Genomic DNA, 24,130 nt, shown 5'->3' with positions numbered 1-24,130 from the left:
AGGAGGAAAATAGCAGGAAAAGTCATGAGAAAGAAGAGGAGACAGAAAGACTTCACTCCTAAGCTATCTCAGCATGAATTCTTCTCCACAACAGAAGTCTTTGTTAGTCTGATCCCTGTGCCCTCCCCAAGTCAAGCAAGATGGGGAAACCTCTAGAGAACTAATGGCACCCATCCACAGGGCACCCAGTCACTGCACAAGAAAATCTTCTCAATAAACATATGGAGGATCTTTGAGAAACTAAAAATAGAACCAACATATGATCCAGCAATTCTACTTCTGGGAGCATATCCAAAGTAAATGAAAACATTAACTCAAAAAGATATCTACAACCACCCATGTTCATAGTAGCATTATCTACAATAGCCAACACATGGAAAGATCCTATGTTTTCTTAATGGATGAATGGATAAAGAAGGCATGGATAAAGCAGTGGAATATTATTCACCCATAAAAATGAGGTAATTCTACCATTCATGATAACATGGATTGACATTGAAAACATTATGCTGGTTTGTCAATTTTATTTATCCTTTCAAAGAACCAGCTTTTGGCACCTCCCAGAATATTGGAAATAAAAGCAAAAATAAACAAATGGGACCTAATTAAACTTAAAAGCTTCTGCACAACAAAGGAAACTATAAGCAAGGTGAAAAGACAGTCTTCAGAATGGGAGAAAATAATAGCAAATGAAGCAACTGACAAACAACTAATCTCAAAAATATACAAGCAACTCCTACAGCTCAATTCCAGAAAAATAAATGACCCAATCAAAAAATGGGCCAAAGAACTAAACAGACATTTTTCCAAAGAAGACATACATATGGCTAACAAACACATGAAAAGATGCTCAACATCACTCATTATCAGAGAAATGCAAATCAAAACCACTATGAGGTACCATTTCACGCCAGTCAGAATGGCTGCAATCCAAAAGTCTACAAGCAATAAATGCTGGAAAGGGTGTGGAGAAAAGGGAACCCTCTTACACTGTTGGTGGGAATGCAAACTAGTACAGCCACTATGGAGAACAGTGTGGAGATTTCTTAAAAAACTGGAAATAGAACTGCCTTATGATCCAGCAATCCCACTGCTGGGCATACACACTGAGGAAACCAGAATTGAAGGAGACACGTGTACCCCAATGTTCATCACAACACTGTTTATAATAGCCAGGACATGGAAGCAACCTAGATGTCCATCAGCAGATGAATGGATAAGAAAGCTGTGGTACATATACACAATGGAGTATTACTCAGCCATTAAAAAGAATACATTTGAATCAGTTCTAATGAGGTGAATGAAACTGGAGCCTATTATACAGAATGAAGTAAGCCAGAAAGAAAGACACCAATACAGTATACTAATGCATATATATGGAATTTAGAAAGATGGTAACAATAACCCTGTATACAAGACAGCAAAAGAGACACTGATGTATAGAACAGTCTTTTGGACTCTGTGGGAGAGGGAGAGGGTGGGATGATTTGGGAGAATGCATTGAAACATGTATAATATCATATATGAAACAAGTCGCCAGTCCCTGTTCAATGCACGATACTGGATGCTTGGGGCTGGTGCACTGGGACGACCCAAAGGGAGGGTATGGGGAGGGAAGAGGGAGGAGGGTTCAGGAGGGGGAACACATGTATACCTGTGGCAGATTCATTTTGATATATGGCAAAACCAATACAATATTGTAAAGTTTAAAAATTAAATTTAATTTAATTTAAAAAAAGAAAAGAAAACATTATGCTGGGTGAAATGTCAGACAAATGCAATATGATCTCCCTTATTTGCAGAACATGGGGAAAAATCAAACTCATAGAAAACAAATGGTCATCAGAGGTAGAGGGGTGGGAAGAAGGGGGTTTGGAGGAAGGTGATCATAAGGTGATCATAAAATTTCCAGTGTAACATAAGCACTAGGGATGTGATGGACAATATGACTCTAGTTAACACCATTGTATGATATATAGGAAATCTGTTAAGAGAGTAAATATTAGGGATTTACATCACTAGGAGTAAAGTTTTCCCTTTTTTTACTTCTTTGTTTCTTTATACTTATTTTTATAAGATAATTGATTTTTTTAGATATAGAAAAGAGTTATATTTGAGTCACATTGAGAACTATAGCCCAGAAGACAGCCTCTCAGATAACTCTGAGAAACTGCTCCGTTGAACCATTATTTTTTGCACAGTCATTTACATTATCAGAACACAGAACATACATCAAATGTGACGGGGTGTATTCCATCCAGTTTCCAAAAGACACAGGTTAAGTATATAGACAGCGACACAGCAGTGTTAACAGGGAAGAGTCAGTTTTGATTCTTCCATGCTGTATCTGTTTCCTTGGCCACTTTTATTATTATAATCACACATAATGGCCAGCCTCAGAAAATCCTGCCCCTCAACCTGACTGTTCAGCTCAAGTGCCTTTATTCAAAACCCTGTCCACCTTAGATGACAGGAAGGGAGAAATTAATACACGTCCCTGCCTGAGGCTTGCCAATCTAGGAGGTACTTACAAGGTTAAATGGCCTTTTCAATTTGTTTCCTCATCTCCCCCCATCTCTGATCCATAAAAGAACTTGGCATCCAGACCCCAACAATATGGTTATTTTGAGACATTATTCTAACAAGTCATCCTCTTGGTCAGCCAGCTTTCTGAATGAAGTTGTTTTCCTTGCCTTAACACCTCGTCTCTCAGATTCATTGGCCTATTGTGCAGCGAGCAGAGCAAGCTTGGACTCTTTTTAACAGCAGGACCCTAGTGTCTAGGAATGGAACACAATCTTTCAGGGAATGTTAATATGGATGTCATGAGAATGGAGTTTCTTTATCCCTATCTTCAAAACAGACATCCTTTACCTTAATGATTGAAGCAGACATGCTGTACATGTTTACAAGCTGTTCAGGTTCACACAAAATTCAGGTTGAACCGCGTATGAGCCAAAATGACTTTCCCATACCTCAGTGTGTGAAAATTTTCTCCATTAGAGGGAACTTTCAGGATTTTCTCAATTAGGAGTTTTGAGATGAAGAATATTGACTGAACCTGTTGCAATACTCATTTATATATGTATATCTAACCATCCTGCTGTACACCTTGCACTTATACAGATTTATGCAGTAATGTATGTCAACTGTCTCTCCAATAATCTAGAGGTGGGTGGGGAAATAAAGAATATCTTCACAGCTCTACCAGCCATTTCCACAACTATTGCTTTTCCTTTTCATTGCTTACCCTTTTGACCTATCCCCTTTTGCCTCTCCCTCAATCTTTTACTTTTGTCTATGCACAAAGTAGAAATCTGACCACTAGCAAATTTACCACTTCATTCTGGAAGAGTCCCATCTTAGTACTGAGACCCAGCTCCCCCTGTGTTCCCATACCAAATACTGCCTGACAAAATCTAGAGGTCCAGAGTAACTTGGAAAGAAATGAAAATCAGTATATCTCCTCCTGTCTTTGTCCTTAACTATCAACACCTAAAGTAGAACATAGCAAATAGCAAATCCTCAGTAACTATTTGTTGATTATGGAGTGAGTGATGGAATGAATGGTGGATCTGTCTGAGCAGTCCTGTCTCTTACATGATCCTAGAAAACAGAAGGAACTATCCACATTTAAAGTGTAAGTCTTGGGAAATGGAAGACAGAGCTGTGATATTTAGCAATCACACAGAAACACAGGACTTAAAGGTCTTATTGAGTTCTGGCTCATCACATCCATTTTAAACAAGGAACTAATATTCAGAAAGTTAATATACACTGAAGTTGAAGTTTAAAATAAACACATTCACCTAAATAAATAAATAAAATTTTAAAATAAAGTGTAAGTCTTGACAGCAAAGCCCAGGCTAACAGGTTCTGTATCCCCAGTGTCTAGTAGATCCTATCACTTAATTGACTCTCAATTAGTGTGCAAAATAAAAAAGAATGAATGAGATTGAAGGAAGTGAGAGAAGGAATATATGAAAAAATCATTTAATTTTGTCCTGTAAAATTCCTGCCTTCATGACAATATAGATGTCAGAGAAAAGTAGCATGGAGGAGAGATCAGGACAGGAAGGGAGAAAAAAGTCCATATTTTGGGACGCCAACCTGGGTCATCCTCACAGAGCTCACTGAATTGTGTGCAGTCTGGCCACCCTGCCCTGAGTATAAGAAAAAAAAGCTGAGCATAAGAACTACCACCCACCTGAGCCCAGACCACTTCAGATCTCTGTCTGCTTCAAGATCTGTTCCACAGGATAGAAAACCCAGAAATAAGCCCATGCACCTATGGCCAATTAATCTATGACAAAGGAGGCAAGACTACACAATGTTAGAAAGACAGTCTCTTCAACAAATGGTGCTGGGGAAACTGGACAGCCACATGTAAAAAAAAAAAAATTAAATTAAATTATTCTTTAACTCCATACACAAAAATAAGCTCAAAATGGATTAAAGAGCTAAAGGTGAGACCAGACACAATTAACTCTTGGAGGAAAACACAGGCAGAACACTGTTTGACATAAATCACAGCAAGAGATTTTTTGATCCATCTCCTGGAACAACAGAAATAACAACAAAATACACAAATGGGACCTACTTAAACTCAAAAGGTTTTGCACAGCAAAGAAAACAATAAACAAAACAAAAAGACAACCCACAGACTGGGAGAAAATATTTGCAAATGATGTGACTAATAAGGGATGAGTTTCTAAAATGTACAAACAGCTTATGATGCTTCAGTTCAATTCAGTTCAGTCGCTCAATCGTGTCTGACTCTTTGCGACCCTATGAATCGCAGCACGCCAGGCCTCCCTGTCCATCACCAACTCCCGGAGTTCACTCAGACTCACCTCCATCGAGTCAGTGATTCCATCCAGCCATCTCATCCTCTGTCATCCCCTTCTCCTCCTGCCCCCAATCCCTCCAAGCATCAGAGTCTTAACTCTTCGCATAAGGAGGCCAAAGTACTGGAGCTTCAGCTTTAGCATCATTCCTTCCAAAGAAATCCCAGGGCTGATCTCCTTCAGAATGGACTGGTTGGATCTCCTTGCAGGCCAAGGAACTCTCAAGAGTCTTCTCCAACACCACAGTTCAAAAGCATCAATTTTTCGGCGCTCAGCCTTCTTCACAGTCCAACTCTCACATCCATACATGACCACTGGAAAAACCATAGCCTTGACTAGACAGACCTTTGTTGGCAAAGTAATGTCTCTGCTTTTCAATATGCTATCTAGGTTGGTCATAACTTTCCTTCTAAGGAGTAAGTGTCTTTTAATTTCATGGCTGCAGTCACCATCTGCAGTGATTTTGGAGCCCAAAAAAATAAAGTCTGACACTCTTTCCACTGTTTCCCCATCTATTTCCCATGAGGTGATGGGACCAGATGCCATGATCTTCATTTTCTGAATGTTGAGCTTTAAGCCAACTTTTTCACTCTCCACTTTCACTTTCATCAAGAGGCTTTTGAGTTCCTCTTCACTTTCTGCCATAAGGGTGGTGTCATCTGCATATCTGAGGTTATTGATATTTCTCCTGGCAATCTTGATTCCAGCTTGTGATGGGCAGAAGACCTGAACTGACGTTTCTCCAAAGAGGACATACAGGTGGCCAATGGGTACGTGAAAAGATGTTCAATGTCACTAGTTAGTAGAGAAATGCAAATTAAAACTACAATGACATATCACCTCACACTGGTCAGAATGGCTATCACCAAAAAATCCACAAACAACAAATGCTGGAGACGGTGGAGAGAAAAGGGAAACCTCCTACACTGTTGGTGGGAATATAAATCAGTACAGCCACTAGGAAATACAATATGGAGGTTCCTAAAACACCAATACAGTATACTAATGCATATATATGGAATTTAGAAAGATGGTAACGACAACCCTGTATCCAAGACAGCAAAAGAGACACAGATGTATAGAACAGTCTTTTGGACTCTGTCGGCGGGGGGGATGATTTAGGAGAATGGCATTAAAACATGTATAATATCATATAAGAAATGAATCGCCAGTCCAGGTTTGATGCATGACACAGGAAGCTTGGGGCTGGTGCACTGGGATGACCCAGAGGGATGGTATGGGGAGGGAGGTGGGAAGGGGGTTCAGGATGGGGAACACGTGTATACCCATGGCGGATGCATGTTGATATATGGCAAAACCAATACAATATTGTAAAGCAAAAATAATAATAATAAAATTTTTTTTAAAAAATGAAAAATAGAGCTACCATATGACCCTGCAATCCCACTCCTGGGCATATACCATGAAAAAAACATCATCCAAAAAGATGCATGCACCCCGGTGTTTACTGCAGCACTGTTTGCAATGGCCAAGACATGGAGCCAACATAAATGCCCCCCATCAGAGGAATGGATAAAGAAGACGTGGTACATATATAGAATGGAATATTACTCAGGCATTAAATAGAATGAAACAATGCTGTTTGCAATAACATGGATGGACCTAGAGAGTGTCATACTGAGTGAAGTAAGTCAGACAAAGAGAAATATCATATGAAATCCTTTATATGTGGAATCTAAAAATAAGTGATACAAATCAGAAAGAGATTCATAGACTTAGAAAACAAACTTACAGTTGCTCAGGGGGAAGGGATAGTTAGGGAGTTTGGGGAGGTCATGTACACACTGCTATATTCAAAATGGATGACCAACAAGGAGCTATTATATAGCACACGGAACTATACTCAATGTTATGTGCCAGCCTGGATGGAAGCAGGGTTTGGGGGAGAATGGATGCATGTATACATATAGCTGAGTCCCTTCACTGCTCACCTGAAACTACCACAACATTGCTAATCAGCTATACCTAAATACAAAATAAAAAGTCTAAAATTGGGGGGAAAAAGACTTGTTCCAGGCCTAGAGGAAGAAGTAGTTGGAGAATGCAGAAAAAATGACTCGGCTGCCACCTCAATCTCTCATTCAGCTCCGAAGAAAGTTCTCAAAAAGAGAACAATAGCAATTGCTCTACTCAAAGGCTGACAAGCCTGCAGCAGTCAAGACCACTTCCACGCGGGCTCCCTGGTTTCTATCTATTCTCAATCCGTTGAGCCTAGGCTAAGATCCTCTCTGCAATTGTCAATTTCCTTTGGCAAACCCTCTGAAAATCATGGCCTCATATACAGTACACTCACAAGTGAGATTTCCAAGATGAAAATATTGAAGGCCAGGGATATGGAACTAAATGAAACAGTCCCAACTTTAGTTAAATTTCTGGTCTGCCCATCTGATGAAGCTGGTCCTTCACCTTTTCCAGATGAATTTAACTCAGATGACCATTATATCTAATACTGTGGGCAGGAATCCCTTAGAAGAAAGGGAGTAGCCATCATAGTCAACAAAAGAGTCTGAAATGCAGTACTTGGATGCAATCTCAAAAACGACAGAATGATCTCTGTTCATTTCCAAGGCAAACCATTCAATATCATGGTAATCCAAGCCTGTGCCCCAACCAGTAAGGCTGAAGAAGCTGAGGTTGAATGGTTCTATGAAGACCTACAAGACCTTTTAGAATTAACACCCAAAAAAGATGTCCTTTTCATTACAGGGGACTGGAATGCAAAAGTAGGAAGTCAAGAAACACCAGGAGTAAAAGGCAAATTTGGCCTTGGAGTACAGAATGAAGCAGGGAAAAGGATAATAGAGTTTTGCGAAGAGAATGCACTGGTCATAACAAACACCCTCTTCCAAAAACACAAGAGAAGACTCTACACAAGGACATCACCAGATGGCCAACACCAAAATCAGATTGATTATACTCTTTACAGCCAACGATGGAGAAGCTCTATACAGTCAGCAAAAACAAGACTGCGAGCTGACTGTGGCTCAGATCATGAACTCCTTACTACCAAATTCAGACTTAAATTGAAGAAGTGGGGGAAACCACTAGACCATTCAGGTATGACCTAAATCAAATCCCTTATGATTATACAGTGGAAGTGAGAAATAGATTTAAGGGACTAGATCTGACAGACAGAGTGCCTGATGAACTATGAATGGAGGTTCGTGACACTGTACAGGAGACAGGGATCAAGACCATCCCCAAGAATAAGAAATGCAAAAAGGCAAAATGGCTGTCTGAGGAAGCCTTACAAATAGCTGTGACAAGAAGAGAAGTGAAAAGCAAAGGAGAAAAGGAAAGACATAAGCATCTGAAAGCAGAGTTCCAAAGAATAGCAAGGAGAGACAAGAAAGCCTTCCTCAGTGATCAGTGCAAAGAAATAGAGGAAAACAACAGAATGGGAAAGACTAGAGATCTCTTCAAGAAAATTAGAGATACCAAGGGAACATTTCATGCAAAGATGGGCTCGATAAAGGACAGAAATGGTATGGACCTAACAGAAGCAGAAGATATTAAGAAGAGGTGGCAAGAATACACAGAAGAACTGTACAAAAAAGCTCTTCACAACCCAGATAATCACGATGATATGATCTCTCACCTAGAGCCAGACATCCTGGAATGTGAAGTCAAGTGGGCCTTAGAAAGCATCACTATGAACAAAGCTAGTGGAGGTGATGGAATTCCAGTTGAGCTATTTCAAATCCTAAAAGATGATGCTGTGAAAGTGCTGCACTCAATATACCAGCAAATTTGGAAAACTCAGCAGTGGCCACAGGACTGGAAAAGGTCAGTTTTCATTCCAATCCCAAAGAAAGGCAATGCCAAAGAATGCTCAAACTACCACACAATTGCACTCATCTCACACACTAGTAAAGTAATGCTCAAAATTCTCCAAGCCAGGCTTCAGCAATATGTGAACCGTGAACTTCCAGATGTTCAAGCTGGTTTTAGAAAAGGCAGAGGAACCAGAGATCAAATTGCCAATATCCACTGGATCATGGAAAAAGCAAGAGAGTTCCAGAAAAACATCTATTTCTGCTTTATTGACTATGCCAAAGCCTTTGACTGTGTGGATCACAATAAACTGTAGAAAATTCTGAAAGAGATGGGAATACCAGAGCACCTGACCTGCCTCTTTAGAAACCTATATGCGGGTCAGGAAGCAACAGTTAGAACTGGACATGGAATAGTCGACTGGTTCCAAATAGGAAAAGGAGTACGTCAAGGATGTATATTGTGTATATTGTGGCTGTATACTGCTTATTTAACTTCTATGCAGAGTATATCATGAGAAACACTGGGCTGAAAGAAGCACAGGCTGGAGTCAAGGTTGCTGGGAGAAATATCAATAACCTCCGATATGCAGATGACACCACCCTTATGGCAGAAAGTGAAGAGGAACTCAAAAGCCTCTTGATGAAAGTGAAAGTGGAGAGTGAAAAAGTTGGCTTAAAGCTCAACATTCAGAAAACGAAGATCATGGCATCCAGTCCCATCACTTCATGGCAAATAGATGGGAAACAATGGAAACAGTTAGAGATTTTACTTTTGAGGGCTCAAAATCACTGCAGATGGTGATTGCAGCCATGAAATTAAAAGTCAATTACTCCTTGGAAGGAAAGTTATGACCAACCTAGGTAGCATGTTAAAAAGCAGAGACATTACTTTGCCAACAAAGGTCCATCTAGTCAAGGCTATGGTTTTTCCAGTAGTCATGTATGGATGTGAGAGTTGGACTACAAAGAAAGCTGAGCGCTGAAGAATTGATGCTTTTGAACTGTGGTGTTGGAGAAGACTCTTGAGAGTCCCTTGGACTGCAAGGAGATCCAACCAGTCCATCCTAAAGATCAGTCCTGGGTGTTCATTAGAAGGACTAATGTTGAAACTGATACTCCAGTACTTTGGCCACCTTATATGAAGAGCTGACTCATTTGAAAAGACCCTGATGCTGGGAAAGATTGAGGGCAGGGGGAGAAGGGGACGATAGAGAATGAAATGGTTGGATGGCGTCACTGACTCAATGGACATGAGTTTGGAGTTGGTGATGGGCAGGTGGGTCTTGCGCTCTGCGGTTCATGGGGTTGCAAAGAGTTGGACATGACTGAGTGACTGAACTGAACTGAAGTGATGCCTTCCTGAGACTGTAACTGAAGCATATAATAAGGAGATGTGTGCGTTTAGTTGGTGGAATGGTCATTCAATCCTACCCTCCCATATACAACTGTGAACAGCAATTATTCTAAAACCTTGTAGACTTGGGGAAAAACATTTTGTCCCATAATTAGGGAAGGAATAGCATACAGTACCCCTGGGAGATGTGTCACATTGTGTTCAAATTCAGACTAAAATCATATGATGAATACCAAGTTATTTCCTGAGAGTTTGTTTTCATAAGTGTAAGAGAGGGATGTCCTGTTCACTGCTCGACAGGGCCTATATGTCCCTAAACAGATTATGGCAGCTTCATTTGGGAGCTGCTCGTCTCAGAGACAAGACAAATATAGTCTGAATGCCAAAAGGCCCAGTGGGTATAGAGGTAAGAGGAGGGAATTAGAAGATATTGACAGTTTTCTAACCTCTCTAATGATACTTGTGACACTATATCTTGTATTATGTTGCTGTTGTTGTTGCTGCTCAGTCACTATGTCATGTCTGAGTCTTTGTGACCTCATGGACTGCAGCCCACCAGGACTCCCTGTCCCCCACCATCTCCCAGTGTTTGCCCAAGTCCATGTCCATTGAATCTTGTATTATAACTATTTATTAATGTTTGTAGTATACTAGTTTAGGTAAGCAGAGAAGGCAATGGCACCCCACTCCAGTACTCTTGCCTGGAAAATCCCATGGATGGAAGAGCCTGGTAGGCTGCAGTCCATGGGGTCGCTGAGTCAGACACGACTGAGCGACTTCACTTTCACTTTTCACTTTCATGCACTGGAGAAGGAAATGGCAACCCACTCCATTGTTCTTGCCTGGAGAATTCCAGGGACATGGGAGCCTTGTGGGCTACCGTCTATGGGGTCACACAGAGTCGGACACAACTGAAGTGACTTAGCAGCAGTTTAGGTAAGAGATGCTTTTAGTCAACTTTAGATCCCCTCCATAGCTCTTTAAATTATGCTAGGTGATCAATAAAACTCTGTTGAATTGAATTAATACAGAAAGTAATCTCCATCTTTGAGTTGTTATAAGTTCAGCCTCTCTATCCTCTTTAGTAGAGATGAAGGGGTCTGTGACCCATGGCCAGGTCTACCTACTCACCCTATTTCCTCCCTCTCCCACCAGGAAGAAAATACAGCCAGCCACTCAAAATCAGGCTTTTTATTCGGGACAAAAGTGGAATATGTACTGTTGCATTAAAAGCGCCATCAGGGACATCGAGCAAGGGTCAAAAGTCCAGAGCGCCATTCATGCACCCCTGGAGATTAGTCCTTACATGTCCATTGTCACTACAGGGCCCAGGGCTCAGAGACGAGTTAGCTTCAAGGGGGTACAAAGAAGCAAAACGAGGTAGCCACGGGGCAGAGGAGTTCCAGGAACAGAAAGAGGACAGAAGCAGCAAAGACAGCAGGTGTTCACAACTTCTCACAGAGCCACTGATCCAGCTTCTCAGAACAGAGTGCTTTATGGGCCAACCTGATCATGAAGAAGGAGACAAGGCAAATTACTGACAGGATCTTGGTTAGATTTACATCTAGCTTTATCCCCAGGAAGGCTGAGGTGGAAGACTGTGGGTTAAAATTACAGACAGACTTTCCTAGCCACATGGCTAGAGACACTGAGCCACTTAGTGGAGTAAGGTCCATTTTTTAAAACTCCAAGAAAATTGCGGGGCAGTGGTCAAAGGGCGTGCCTTAGGATGTAGGACTGAACAAGTAGAATTAGATGTTCAAGTCCTGGTGAAGGAAATCCTGGATCTCAGCCCTCTATTAGGGAACCTTAGGTAGGAAAATTGCTAACGGGAGTGAAGTGAAGCTTCAAAATTGGAAACCGGAGTCTGCTTGATGAGTTTTGTTTTTAAGATTACATTCTAGCTTAAAAGACCAGGAAATAGAGAGAAAGGAGTACAGTGCTGGGACGAAAGGACTGAGAAGAAAGAGAGGAAAGATTAAGTGAAAAATAGAGAGGTGACTCACCAGTAGTTAATTCCTACTTTATCCAGAATCTTCTTGACACACATAATGTCATCAGTAAGATCATCATCCAGGAACTCTGGCAGGAGTTATAGGTGGAAAAAATGAGAGAGCTAAGTATTACCCAGAAGGATAATGAATTTCCCTCTTCTCTGGTTTTCTCTGAACTAGAGGCTTATGCCTGTTGCCTTCTGGGTGAGAAATTTAATACAGTAATGCCTATCCCTAGGTAAGGACTCCCTTCTCTTCTCTGGGGCAGCTCCTTAGGAATTATCAACTTCATCAACCAACTTAGTCTGAAAATACAGGGTATTATACATCAAGATCCCCAAACAGCTCAGGTCACCTACCCAGGAACTTTAAGAAACTGTCTGGGGATTTAGTGTTAATGAAAAATTCTAAGAGCCTCTTACTCGGTATTATCAAGTCCCACAGTTAATTTGGAGTCCAAGGCAGTGAAGCCAGAGGTGTGCTTCACACCAAAAAAAAGGAGGTTATCCCAGGAGTAGGTTTCAGAAAAACACAGGAACAGAGTAAAAAGAAGTTACTCACTGTCACAGGAGATGTTACAGATGTTGCTTGAGTGAGGGTTCTGGTCGTCTTTGCACCAAATTTTATTATTTATCTGGAAGAGTCCATATTCTGTGCTGTCATTGTTTTGTACTACGGCTTGTGTGTCATAACCACTGGTATGAAACGTGGTACAGACCCCTGAAAGAAAGATGAAAAAGAGATTTCACAAGGATGTTCATGTATAGCATAAATGAGGACCTGTATTCCCAGACCGAAAAAGGCTCTCCAACCAATCTCCAAATATGGCAGACCACAGAGTATCTTGTTAAGGTGAAAAGAGTTCCAAAGGATCAGACAATGGGAAAAAGGAGAGACAGATAAATAAATGTAATAAAAGAGTAAACAAATAAGAGAATTGTTTGATAATTAAAAGTAGAGGGGAAAAAGAGGATGAAGAGAATGGAGGGAAAGAGTGAAGAGGATGAATTATGGGACAAAGCAAAATAGCAGGGAACTCACATTCAGGCAAACTGACACCTCCGTAGCCCTTCAAGTCTTTCAGCTCCCGGAACACCTCACATTTTGTTAACTGTTCAGCCTGGGTGGCATGGAATAGGATGCCTACCAGGAGCAGAGAGACAAAGGACATCATTTTGGTTACCCCCCAAGATTCTGAAATGGGGTCACCACACTGCTCACCTCCTTTTATTTGTGGAAAAAGCCTCAGGGGCCCTGGCATCAAGCCTTACATCCAGGAAGAGGATGACGAGAGAGGCCAGTAAAACCAACAAAGAAACATTGAGCTTCCTTCAGTAATTTCACCCCACTTTTCCTTTCCTCCCCAGAATCTCTAGTCCATACTAGGTATTGTTACCTGCCCAAAGAGTGTTACAAACATGATCCTGTTTCCCATTTGGCTTTATTTATGCTGTTTCTGGTAGTGTTGGTTCTAGGAAGCAAGATGTGCCCAACCTATTTCAGGAACAAAGGGGGCCTCAGGGTTAATACAAGTGAAGCAATCAGAAAATGCACAAAGGGTCCACGGCCAACTCCTCCTTCCCCTTAGAGACATACAGAATATGGGAAAGGACTGTACATCATCATATGTCATGGTCCACTCAACCCAGGCATGAAACAAAAGAAGTGTCCCTTGATATCTTGGTTCCTTGTTGAGTGGTCAGGAGTAGAAATAGAATATGACCACAGAGACTGAGAATCACATATAACTTAGATCCAGAGACTTTCTATTTCACAAAAATGGAGAACTTGAAAAGTGTGTATGACAGTATCTAGCTGCCCTCTGAGGTGCTATCAGCCTCCCCATCCCCAACCACCAATACCACTAAATAGCCAGATACCACATTGTAAATCTAAAACTAACAACTTGCAATAAATGTGTTCATAAATATATAAGCTTGTAGACAGCCTCAGAGTAGGCCACAGAAGGTTAAAAAAGAGTGACCCAACCTTTTTGGGAAAGGTGGGAAAACTGGACTTTAAGCACTTGAATATTGGAGTAGTATCCACCTGGTAGTTCAGCTGGTGAAGAATCCACCTGAAATGCAGGAGACTCCAGTTCAATTCCTGGGATGGGAAGATCCCCTGGAGAAGGAATAGGCTACCCACTCCAGTATTCTTGGGCTTCCCTGGTGGCTCAGATGGTAAAGAATCTTTCTGCAATGCAGGAGACCCTGCATTGAACCTTCACTTCACTTCACCTCACAGGTGTATACTGTACTGTGCTGTGCTTAGTTGCTCAGTTGTGTTCAACTCTTTGCAATCCCATGGACTGTAGCTTACAAGGCTCCTCTGTCCATGGAATTTTCCAGGTAAGAGTACTAGAGTGGGTTGCCATTTCCTTCTCCAGGGGATCTTCCCAAGCCAGGGATCGAACCCAGATCACCCACATTGCAGGCAGACACTTTACCATCTGAGCCACCAGGGAAGCCCCACAATATACACCTAGAGCCTATAAAACAAGATTCTGAACCTGAGCTTTAAGATCAGTGTCCTGGAACATGTAGAGTTTAGGATACTAGTTCTAAATGGTTCCTTCAAATTGCTGGCATCAAGCTTCATGCTATATAACCAATATATTGGTTATATATTGGTTATAACAGCTATAACCAATAGCTGTTAGCTTCTTGTATGCCAGGGCTCATTCTCTCTACATCAGTCTCTAAAGCCTGATTTCTTATATTGCAGTGGGTACCCATCCTAAGTAAATAATTTGACTTCCAAACTAAAGGTATTCTAAACTTTTATATCCTACAACTCTTCAGAATCAGGGCAAACTCTTCCTCTTTATTATCCTATATTCTGTACCATGGATTACACTATCAGCTAAGTTCAGTCACTCAGTAGTGTCCAACTCTTTGCAACCCCATGGACTGCAGCACGCCAGGCTTCCCTGCCCATTACCAACTCCTGGAGCTTGCTCAAACTCATGTCCATCGAGTTGGTCATTCCATCCAACTCTTCCATCCTCTGTCATCCCTTCTCCTCCTGCCTTCAACCTTTCCCAGTATCAGGGTCTTATCACATGAGTCAGTTCTTCGCATCAGGTGGCCAAAGTATTGGAGCTTCAACTTCAGCATCAGTCCTTCCAATGACCACCCAGGACTGATCTCCTTTAAGATGGACTGGTTGGATCTCCTTGCAGTCCAAGGGACTCTCAAGAGTCTTCTCCAACACCACAGTTCAAAAGCATAAATTCTTCAGCGCTCAGCTTTCTTTATAGTCTAATTCTTACATCCATACATGACTACTGGAAAAACCATAGCCTTGACTAGACGGACCTTTGTTGGCAAAGTAATGTCTCTGCTTTTGAATATGCTATCTAGGTCAGTCATAACTTTTCTTCCAAGGAGTAAGCATCTTTTAATTTCATGGCTGCAGTCACCATCTGCAGTGATTTTGGAGCCCAAAAAAATAAAGGCTGACACTGTTTCCACTGTTTCCCCATCTATTTCCCATAAAGTGATGGGACCAGATGCCATGATCTTAGTTTTCTGAATGTTGAGCTTTAAGCCAACTTTTTCACTCTCCTCTTTCACTTTCATCAAGAGGCTTTTGAGTTCCTCTTCACTTTCTGCCATAAGGGTGGTGTCATCTGCATATCTGAGGTTATTGATATTTCTCCCGGCAATCTTGATTTCAGCTTGTGTTTCTTCCAGCCCAGCGTTTCTCATGATGTACTCTGCATAGAAGTTAAATAATCAGGGTGACAATATACAGCCTTGACGTACTCCTTTTCCTATTTGGAACCAGACTGTTGTTCCATGTCCAGTTCTAACTGTTGCTTCCTGACCTGCATATAGGTTTCTCAAGAGGCAGGTCAGGTGGTCTGGTATTCCCATCTCTTTCAGAATTTTCCCCAGTTTATTGTGATCCACACAAAGGCTTTGGCATAGTCAATAAAGCAAAAATAGATGTTTTTCTAGAACTCTCTTGCTTTTTTGATGATCCAGTGGATGTTGGCAATTTGATCTCTGGTTCCACTGTCTTTCCTAAAACCAGCTTGAACATCTGGAAGCTCACGGTTCACATATTGCTGAAGCCTGGCTTGGAGAATTTTGAGCATTACTTTACTAGCGTGTGAGATGAGTGCAATTGTGCTGTGGATGTGACTGGTGATAGAAGCAAGGTCCAATGCTGTAAAGAGCAATATTGCATAGGAACCTGGAATGTCAGGTCCATGAATCAAGGCAAATTGGAAGTGGTCAAACAAGAGATGGCAAGAGTGAATGTCGACATTCTAGGAATCAGCGAACTAAAATGGACTGGAATGGGTGAATTTAACTCAGATGACCATTATATCTAATACTGTGGGCAGGAATCCCTTAGAAGAAATGGAGTAGCCATTATGGTCAACAAAAGAGTCTGAAATGCAGTACTTGGATGCAATCTCAAAAACGACAGAATGATCTCTGTTCATTTCCAAGACAAACCATTCAGTATCACAGTAATCCAAGTCTATGCCCCAACCAGTAACGCTGAAGAAGCTGAAGTTGAATGGTTCTATGAAGACCTACAGACCTTTTAGAATTAACACCCAAAAAAGAGGTCCTTTTCATTATAGGGGACTGGAATGCAAAAGTAGGCAATCAAGAAACACCTGGAGTAACAGGCAAATTAGGCCTTGGAATACGGAACGAAGCAGGGCAAAGACTAATAGAGTTTTGCCAAGAAAATGCACTGGTCGTAGCAAACACCCTCTTCCAACAACACAAGAGAAGACTCTACACATGGACATCACCAGATGGTCAACACCGAAATCAGATTGATTATATTCTTTGCAGCCAAAGAAGGAGAAGCTCTATACAGTCAACAAAAACAAGACCGGGAGCTGACTGTGGCTCAGATCATGAACTCCTTATTGCCAAATTCAGACTTAAATTGAAGAAAGTAGGGAAAACCACTAGACCATTCAGGTATGACCTAAATCAAATCCGTTATGATTATACAGTGGAAGTGAGAAATAGATTTAAGGGCCTAAATCTGATAGATAGAGTGCCTGAAGAACTATGGAATGAGGTTTGTGACATTGTACAGGAGACAGGGATCAAGACCATCCCCATGGAAAAGAAATGCAAAAAAGCAAAATGGCTGTCTGAGGAGGCCTTACAAATAGCTGTGAAAAAAAGAGAAGCAAAAAGCAAAGGAGAAAAGGAAAGATATGAGCGTCTGAATGCTGAGTTCCAAAGAATAGCAAGAAGAGATAAGAAAGCCTTCCTCAGCGATCAATGCAAAGAAATAGAGGAAAACAACAGAATGGGAAAGACTAGAGATCTCTTCAAGAAAATTAGAGATACCAAGGGGACATTTCATGCAAAGATGGGCTCGATAAAGGACAGAAATGGTATGGACCTAACAGAAGCAGAAGATATTAGGAAGAGGTGGCAAGAATACACGGAAGAACTGTACAAAAAAGATCTTCACGACCAAGATAATCACGATGGTGTGATCACTGACCTAGAGCCAGACATCCTGGAATGTGAAGTCAAGTGGGCCTTAGAAAGCATCACTATGAACAAAGCTAGTGGAGGTGATGGAATTCCAGTTGAGCTATTCCAAATGCTGAAAGATGATGCTGTGAAAGTGCTGCACTCAATATGCCAGCATATTTGGAAAACTCAGCAGTGGTCACAGGACTGGAAAAGGTCAGTTTTCATTCCAATCCCAAAGAAAGGCAATGCCAAAGAATGCTCAAAGTGAAGGCCCTGAACACATCCTACTCTTATCAACAACCCCGCCCTTGAACCATTGCAAAAAAAACCCTCACCAAATCTTCCCAGGTTGAGACATACAGTTTTGAGGGGCATGAGCCCATTGTGTCCTTCCTTTGCTTTGAAAAGCAATACAGCTATTATCTTCTACTTCACCCAAAACTCTATCTCCAAGATTCAATTCAGTGCAGAGACCAAGTTTTTGGCATCAGCACCATGAGTGAAATGAGTGTAGAGGATCTTGGTGTTCCAAGAGAGATGAGCAGAAAGTCCTAATATCAGAAGTGCTTCAACTGCATTTCTCCTCCATTCCATTCAGAGGCATTGGAAGAGCACATGGAGAATAGGAATAGAAATTCTAAGAGTACATGGAGAACAGGAATAGAAATTCTATCACCCTAAGCAAGTATGATTAAAAATATGGCTGGGAGTGAGAGGATGACCTTGAACCATGTGGAAGAGGGATAGATGAGAAAATCTAGTCCTAAAGAATAGTCTTTTCAACAGAGGTACCTGGTGTAAAATGTCTCCTGCCCAGGGCTGTGGACTAAAAGTACCTGTAATAGAATAAAATGATGGGCCATGTGTCATGAATCACAGGGGCTTTCTTACACTTTCAGCCAAGTCAAGGTTTATGGCAGTGGCCTATTTGCCTATAATTCGGTACTCTATACGCTTCTGCCCTTCCAAGAAGCAGCATACTAGGCAAGGAATCACAACTAAATGCAAAAAAGAAAAGAAATATACCCCAGGCAAGAGGAACCATTATTTCCTTAGAAATGTTTATAAAATAGCATATCTGGGTTGTCTGATAAAGAAGATAGGTATCTTTCGGAAACAATTACAAACTTTTCAGAGAAAGATGTCAGTTCTTAGAGATGGATCAAAGAAGAAGAACAAACAACAATCTCAGCATTGAGGAAGTGTATGGAAAGACGTGAGCATTGCTGATGAAGGAAAGCCTCTGCCAAAATCTCTCCAGAGACACAGGGTGCTCTCTGTGCAGGCCAAGATCTGGCTCAAGCAAGTGAAGAGATATTTACAAGATGCTGGATTTTTCAGAAATACGTTAAGAAGCTATGCTCATTCCCTTGGATGCTTTTGAGGGTAAAATTTTGATGGCAAAAATCAAAGTTTCTCAAACCAGTCCTATGAAGGACTTCCAGAGATTGAGGAATCAGAAGCACCTTCTTCAAAACACATTTGGCAGCAGCCATCCGACACTGTGGTTTGTAGATGATTAGTAATTGATAGAGACCTCGGCCACCACTTGGAGGGAACACCCTGAGAGCCATAATAATATTGACCATTACTCCTTACTCCTTATGGGGGCTTCCCTGGTGGCCCAGACAGAAATAATCTGACTGCTATGCAGGAGACCCATGTTCGATCCCTGGGTGGGGAAGATCCCCCAGAGAAGGGAATGACAACCCACTCTAGTATTCTTGCCTGGAGAATTCCATGGACAGAGGAGCCTTGCGAGCTACCGTCCATGGGGTCGCAAAAAGTCAGATAAGACTGAGCGACTAACACTCACACATTACCATTAATATCCTCACCTTTTCCTGCTTCCTCCTATAATTAAGGTAAGTTATCACTAGGTGAAAAATAAAGTTAGATTTTAGAATTGAAACCCAAATTTAGACAAATTCCTAAATGAATTAGTTATTTAAAGCAAATAAAATTTGGGGAGTGAGTGTTTTTTCTGACTTAGTTCCTTTAGCATAATCAAGTTCCATCCATATTGGACTGTCAGGATCTCTTCTTTTTTAAAGCTGAATAATATCCCATTGTGTACCTGGTGCTATAGTAACATTATTTTTTTATTCTAATAAGTTATGCAAGTTTATATTCTGAAAACTATTTTTAAAATAAATTTCCTTTAGAATTTTTATCATTTCAAGTCTTACATTTAACTCTTTAATCTATTTTGAGTTAATATTTGTGAGTGGTATAAGATAGTCCAATTCACATTGTTTTGCATGTGAATATCCAGTTTTCTCAGCACCATTTATTAAGATACTATTGTTTCTCCATTGAGTAATCTTGACTCCCTTCTCAAAGATTAGTTGTGTATGCATTGGTTTATATTTGAGTTCTCTATTCTGTCCCATCAACCTGTATGTTTTTATGCCAGTACCATACTGTTTTGATTACTGTAGCCTTGTAACGTAGTTTGAGATAAGGAAGTGTGACACCTCCAGCTTTGTTCTTTCACTGGATAGCTTTTGTTATTCAAGATCTTTTGTAATTTCACACAATCTAGTTTCCCAACTAGGGATCAAATCCAGACCCCTTGCAGTGGATGCACAGAGTCCTAACCACTGGACCATCAGGGAATTCCCTCCCCTTCCATTTTTTAATGTGGTGAATAACACTAATTAATTTTTGAGTATTAAACCAATCTTGCATTCCTGAAATAAACCACAGTTGGTCATAGCATATAAGCATATTTGAATATTGCTAGAATTAGTTTGCTAAAGTTCTGTTAAGGACTTTTTTGTCTATGTTCACAATATACATTTGAGGCAAGAGGTAGATCTGCGCCCAGCCCCAGGGCGAGTAACTTTAATTCATTCCCTATGGACAGAAATTCCAAAACATCAATAGCAGAACAACTGAGAGAGGAACACCAATACAGTATACTAATGCATATATATAGAATTTTAAAAGATGGTAATGATAACCCTGTATGCGAGACAGCAAAAGAGACAGAGATGTATAGAACAGTCTTTTGGACTCTGTGGGAGAGGGAGAGGGTTGGATGATTTGGGGGAATGGCATTGAAACATGTATAATATCATATAAGAAATGAATCGCCAGTCCAGGTTCGATACAGGATGCTTGGGCTGGTGCACTGGGATGACCCGGAGGGATGGTATGGGAAGGGAGGTGGGAGGGGGGTTCAGGATGGGGAACACATGTACACCCGTGGCAGATGCATGTTGATGTGTGGCAGAACCAATACAATATTGTAAAGTAATTAGCCTCCAATTAAAATAAATAAATTTAAATTTAAAAAAAAAAAAACAATTGAGAGAGGAGGCTGGACCTTGACCAGATAAAAGATAAGAGACCACATATTTCTCACTCTTGAAGTCAAGAAAACCTTCTCAACTAGAGAGTTTCTTGGAGGTCAAATTGGGAGTGAGGTCAAAGCTACTCATAGGCCATCTTGGTTGAGAGACGTACATGCACATATGGGAAGATCCTGAGATATACCAAATACAGGCAAATCAAAATGATAGCCAAAGAAACTCAACAGACATGCCCCGTAAAAGTGATTCAAGCTACCACAAGGCATGATTCTCTGAGCCTACCTGTGTGTCTACCCACACATACTATGCTCTTTTCCTTCTAGTAAGCACTTTACCTGTTTCACTACTTTCCATCTTTTTTTTTTTAATTTTATTTTATTTTTTAAACTTTACATAATTAGTTTTGCCAAATATCAAAGTGAATCCCCCACAGGTATACATGTGTTCCCCATCCTGAACCCTCCTCCCTCCTCCCTCCCCATACCATCCCTCTGGGTCGTCCCAGTTCACTAGCCCCAAGCATCCAGTATTGTGCATCGAACCTGGACTGGCATCTCGTTTCATACATGATATTTTACATGTTTCAATGCCATTCTCCCAAATCTTCCCACCCTCTCCCTCTCCCACAGAGTCCATAAGACTGATCTATACATCAGTGTCTCTTTTGTTGTCTCGTACACAGCATTATTGTTAGCATCTTTCTAAATTCCATATATGCGTTAGTATACTGTACTGGTGTTTTTCTTTCTGGCTTACTTCACTCTGTATAATAGGCTCCAGTTTCATCCACCTCATTAGAACTGATTCAAATGTATTCTTTTTAATGGCTGAGTAATACTCCATTGTGTATATGTACCACAGCTTTCTTATCCATTCATCTGCTGATGGACATCTAGGTTGCTTCCATGTCCTGGCTATTATAAACAGTGCTGCAATGAACATTGGGGTACACGTGTCTCTTTCCCTTCTGGTTTCCTCAGTGTGTAGGCCCTGCAGTGGGATTGCTGGATCATAAGGCAGTTCTATTTCCAGTTTTTTAAGGAATCTCCACATTGTTCTCCATAGTGGCTGTACTAGTTTGCATTCCCACCAACAGTGTAAGAGGGTTCCCTTTTCTCCACACCCTCTCCAGCATTTATTATTTGTAGACTTTTGGATCGCAGCCATTCTGACTGGTGTGAAATGGTACCTCATAGTGGTTTTGATTTGCATTTCTCTGATAATGAGTGATGTTGAGCATCTTTTCCTGTGTTTGTTAGCCCTCTGTATGTCTTCTTTGGAGAAATGTCTGTTTAGTTCTTTGGCCCATTTTTTGATTGGGTCATTTATTTTTCTGGAGTTGAGCTGTAGGAGTTGCTTGTATATTTTTGAGATTAGTTGTTTGTCAGTTGCTTCATTTGCTATTATTTTCTCCCATTCTGAAGGCTGTCTTTTCACCTTGCTAATAGTTTCCTTTGATGTGCAGAAGCTTTTAAGGTTAATTAGGTCCCATTTGTTTATTTTTGCTTTTATTTCCAATATTCTGGGAGGTGGGTCATAGAGGATCCTGCTGTGATGTATGTCAGAGAGTGTTTTGCCTATGTTCTCCTCTAGGAGTTTTATAGTTTCTGGTCTTACATTTAGATCTTTAATCCATTTTGAGTTTATTTTTGTGTATGGTATTAGAAAGTGTTCTAGTCTCATTCTTTTACAAGTGGTTGACCAGATTTCCCAGCACCACTTGTTAAAGAGATTGTCTTTAATCCATTGTATATTTTTGCCTCCTTTGTCAAAGATAAGGTGTCCATATGTGCGTGGATTTATCTCTGGGCTTTCTATTTTGTTCCATTGATCTATGGGGAGAAAAATCAAATCAATAAAATTAGAAATGAAAATGGAGAGATCACAACAGACAACACAGAAATACAAAGGATCATAAGAGACTACTATCAACAATTATATGCCAATAAAATGGACAATGAGGAAGAAATGGACAAATTCTTAGAAAAGTACAACTTTCCAAAACTGGACCAGGAAGAAATAGAAAATCTTAACAGACCCATCACAAGCACGGAAATTGAAACTGTAATCAAAAATCTTCCAGCAAACAAAAGCCCAGGTCCAGAAGGCTTCACAGCTGAATTCTACCAAAAATTTAGAGAAGAGCTAACACCTATCCTGTTCAAACTCTTCCAGAAAATTGCAGAGGAAGGTAAACTTCCAGACTCATTCTGTGAGGCCACCAGCACCCTAATACCAAAACCTGACAAAGATCCCACAAAAAAAGAAAACTACAGGCCAATATCACTGATGAACATAGATGCAAAAATCCTTAACAGAATTCTAGCAATCAGAATCCAACAACACATTAAAAAGATCATACACCATGACCAAGTGGGCTTTATCCCAGGGGTGCAAGGATTCTTCAATATCCGCAAATCAATCAATGTTATACACCACATTAACAAATTGAAAAACAAAAACCATATGATTATCTCAATAGATGCAGAGAAAGCCTTTGACAAAATTCAACACCCATTTACGATAAAAAACTCTCCAGAAAGCAGGAATAGAAGGAACATACCTCAACATAATAAAAGCTATATATGATAAACCCACAGCAAACATTATCCTCAATGGCGAAAAATTGAAAGCATTTCCTCTAAAGTCAGGAACAAGACAAGGGTGCCCACTTTCACCATTACTATTCAACATAGTTTTGGAAGTTTTGGCCACAGCAATCAGAGCAGAAAAAGAAATAAAAGGAATCCAAATTGGAAAAGAAGTAAAACTCTCACTATTTGCAGATGACATGATCCTCTACATAGAAAACCCTAAAGACTCCACCAGAAAATTACTAGAACTAATCAATGACTATAGTAAAGTTGCAGGATATAAAATCAACACACAGAAATCCCTTACATTCCTATACACTAATAATGAGAAAACAGAAAGAGAAATTAAGGAAACAATTCCATTCACCATTGCAACGGAAAGAATAAAATACTTAGGAATATATCTACCTAAAAAAACTAAAGACCTATATATAGAAAACTATAAAACACTGGTGAAAGAAATCAAAGAGGACACTAATAGATGGAGAAATATACCATGTTCATGGATTGGAAGAATCAATATAGTGAAAATGAGTATACTACCCAAAGCAATTTATAGATTCAACGCAATCCCTATCAAGCTACCGACAGTATTCTTCACAGAGCTAGAACAAATAATTTCACAATTTGTATGGAAATACAAAAAACCTCGAATAGCCAAAGCGATCTTGAGAAAGAAGAATGGAACTGGAGGAATCAACCTACCTGACTTCAGGCTCTACTACAAAGCCACAGTTATCAAGACAGTATGGTACT

At 40.5% G+C, this 24,130-nt stretch overlaps 1 protein-coding gene across 1 annotated transcript; it reads right to left on the bottom strand.

Moving 5' to 3' along the window:
- Positions 1-11,186: 11,186 nt before the first annotated feature.
- LALBA (lactalbumin alpha) lies at positions 11,187-13,305 on the bottom strand. Its single transcript, XM_019960037.2, has 4 exons — positions 13,034-13,305; positions 12,554-12,712; positions 12,005-12,080; positions 11,187-11,504 (listed from the first exon to the last, which is right to left on the bottom strand). Exons 1-4 carry the CDS (start codon positions 13,251-13,253, stop codon positions 11,444-11,446), a joined length of 516 nt encoding a protein of 171 aa, XP_019815596.2. The 5' UTR covers positions 13,254-13,305; the 3' UTR covers positions 11,187-11,443.
- Positions 13,306-24,130: the final 10,825 nt, after the last annotated feature.

This window comes from Bos indicus, chromosome 5 (assembly GCF_029378745.1).
Source record: "Bos indicus isolate NIAB-ARS_2022 breed Sahiwal x Tharparkar chromosome 5, NIAB-ARS_B.indTharparkar_mat_pri_1.0, whole genome shotgun sequence".
In the NCBI taxonomy this organism is placed as follows: domain Eukaryota; kingdom Metazoa; phylum Chordata; class Mammalia; order Artiodactyla; family Bovidae; genus Bos; species Bos indicus.
The sequence above is the reverse complement of the archived record's forward strand: the minus strand, read 5'-3'. Positions and strand labels throughout refer to the sequence as shown.

What these genes read in the sequence shown, in the direction of transcription:
- LALBA (XM_019960037.2), bottom strand. Translation starts at nt 13,253, where the DNA reads ATGCCAGGGCCCCTGAGGCTTTTTCCACAAATAAAAGGAGGTGAGCAG. An exon ending in CTGTAACATCTCCTGTGACA is followed by an intron (nt 12,081 to 12,553) that starts GTGAGTAACTTC and finishes AACTCCTGCCAG; the next exon opens with AGTTCCTGGATGATGATCTT. An exon ending in AAAGTAGGAATTAACTACTG is followed by an intron (nt 11,505 to 12,004) that starts GTGAGTCACCTC and finishes CTTCATGATCAG; the next exon opens with GTTGGCCCATAAAGCACTCT.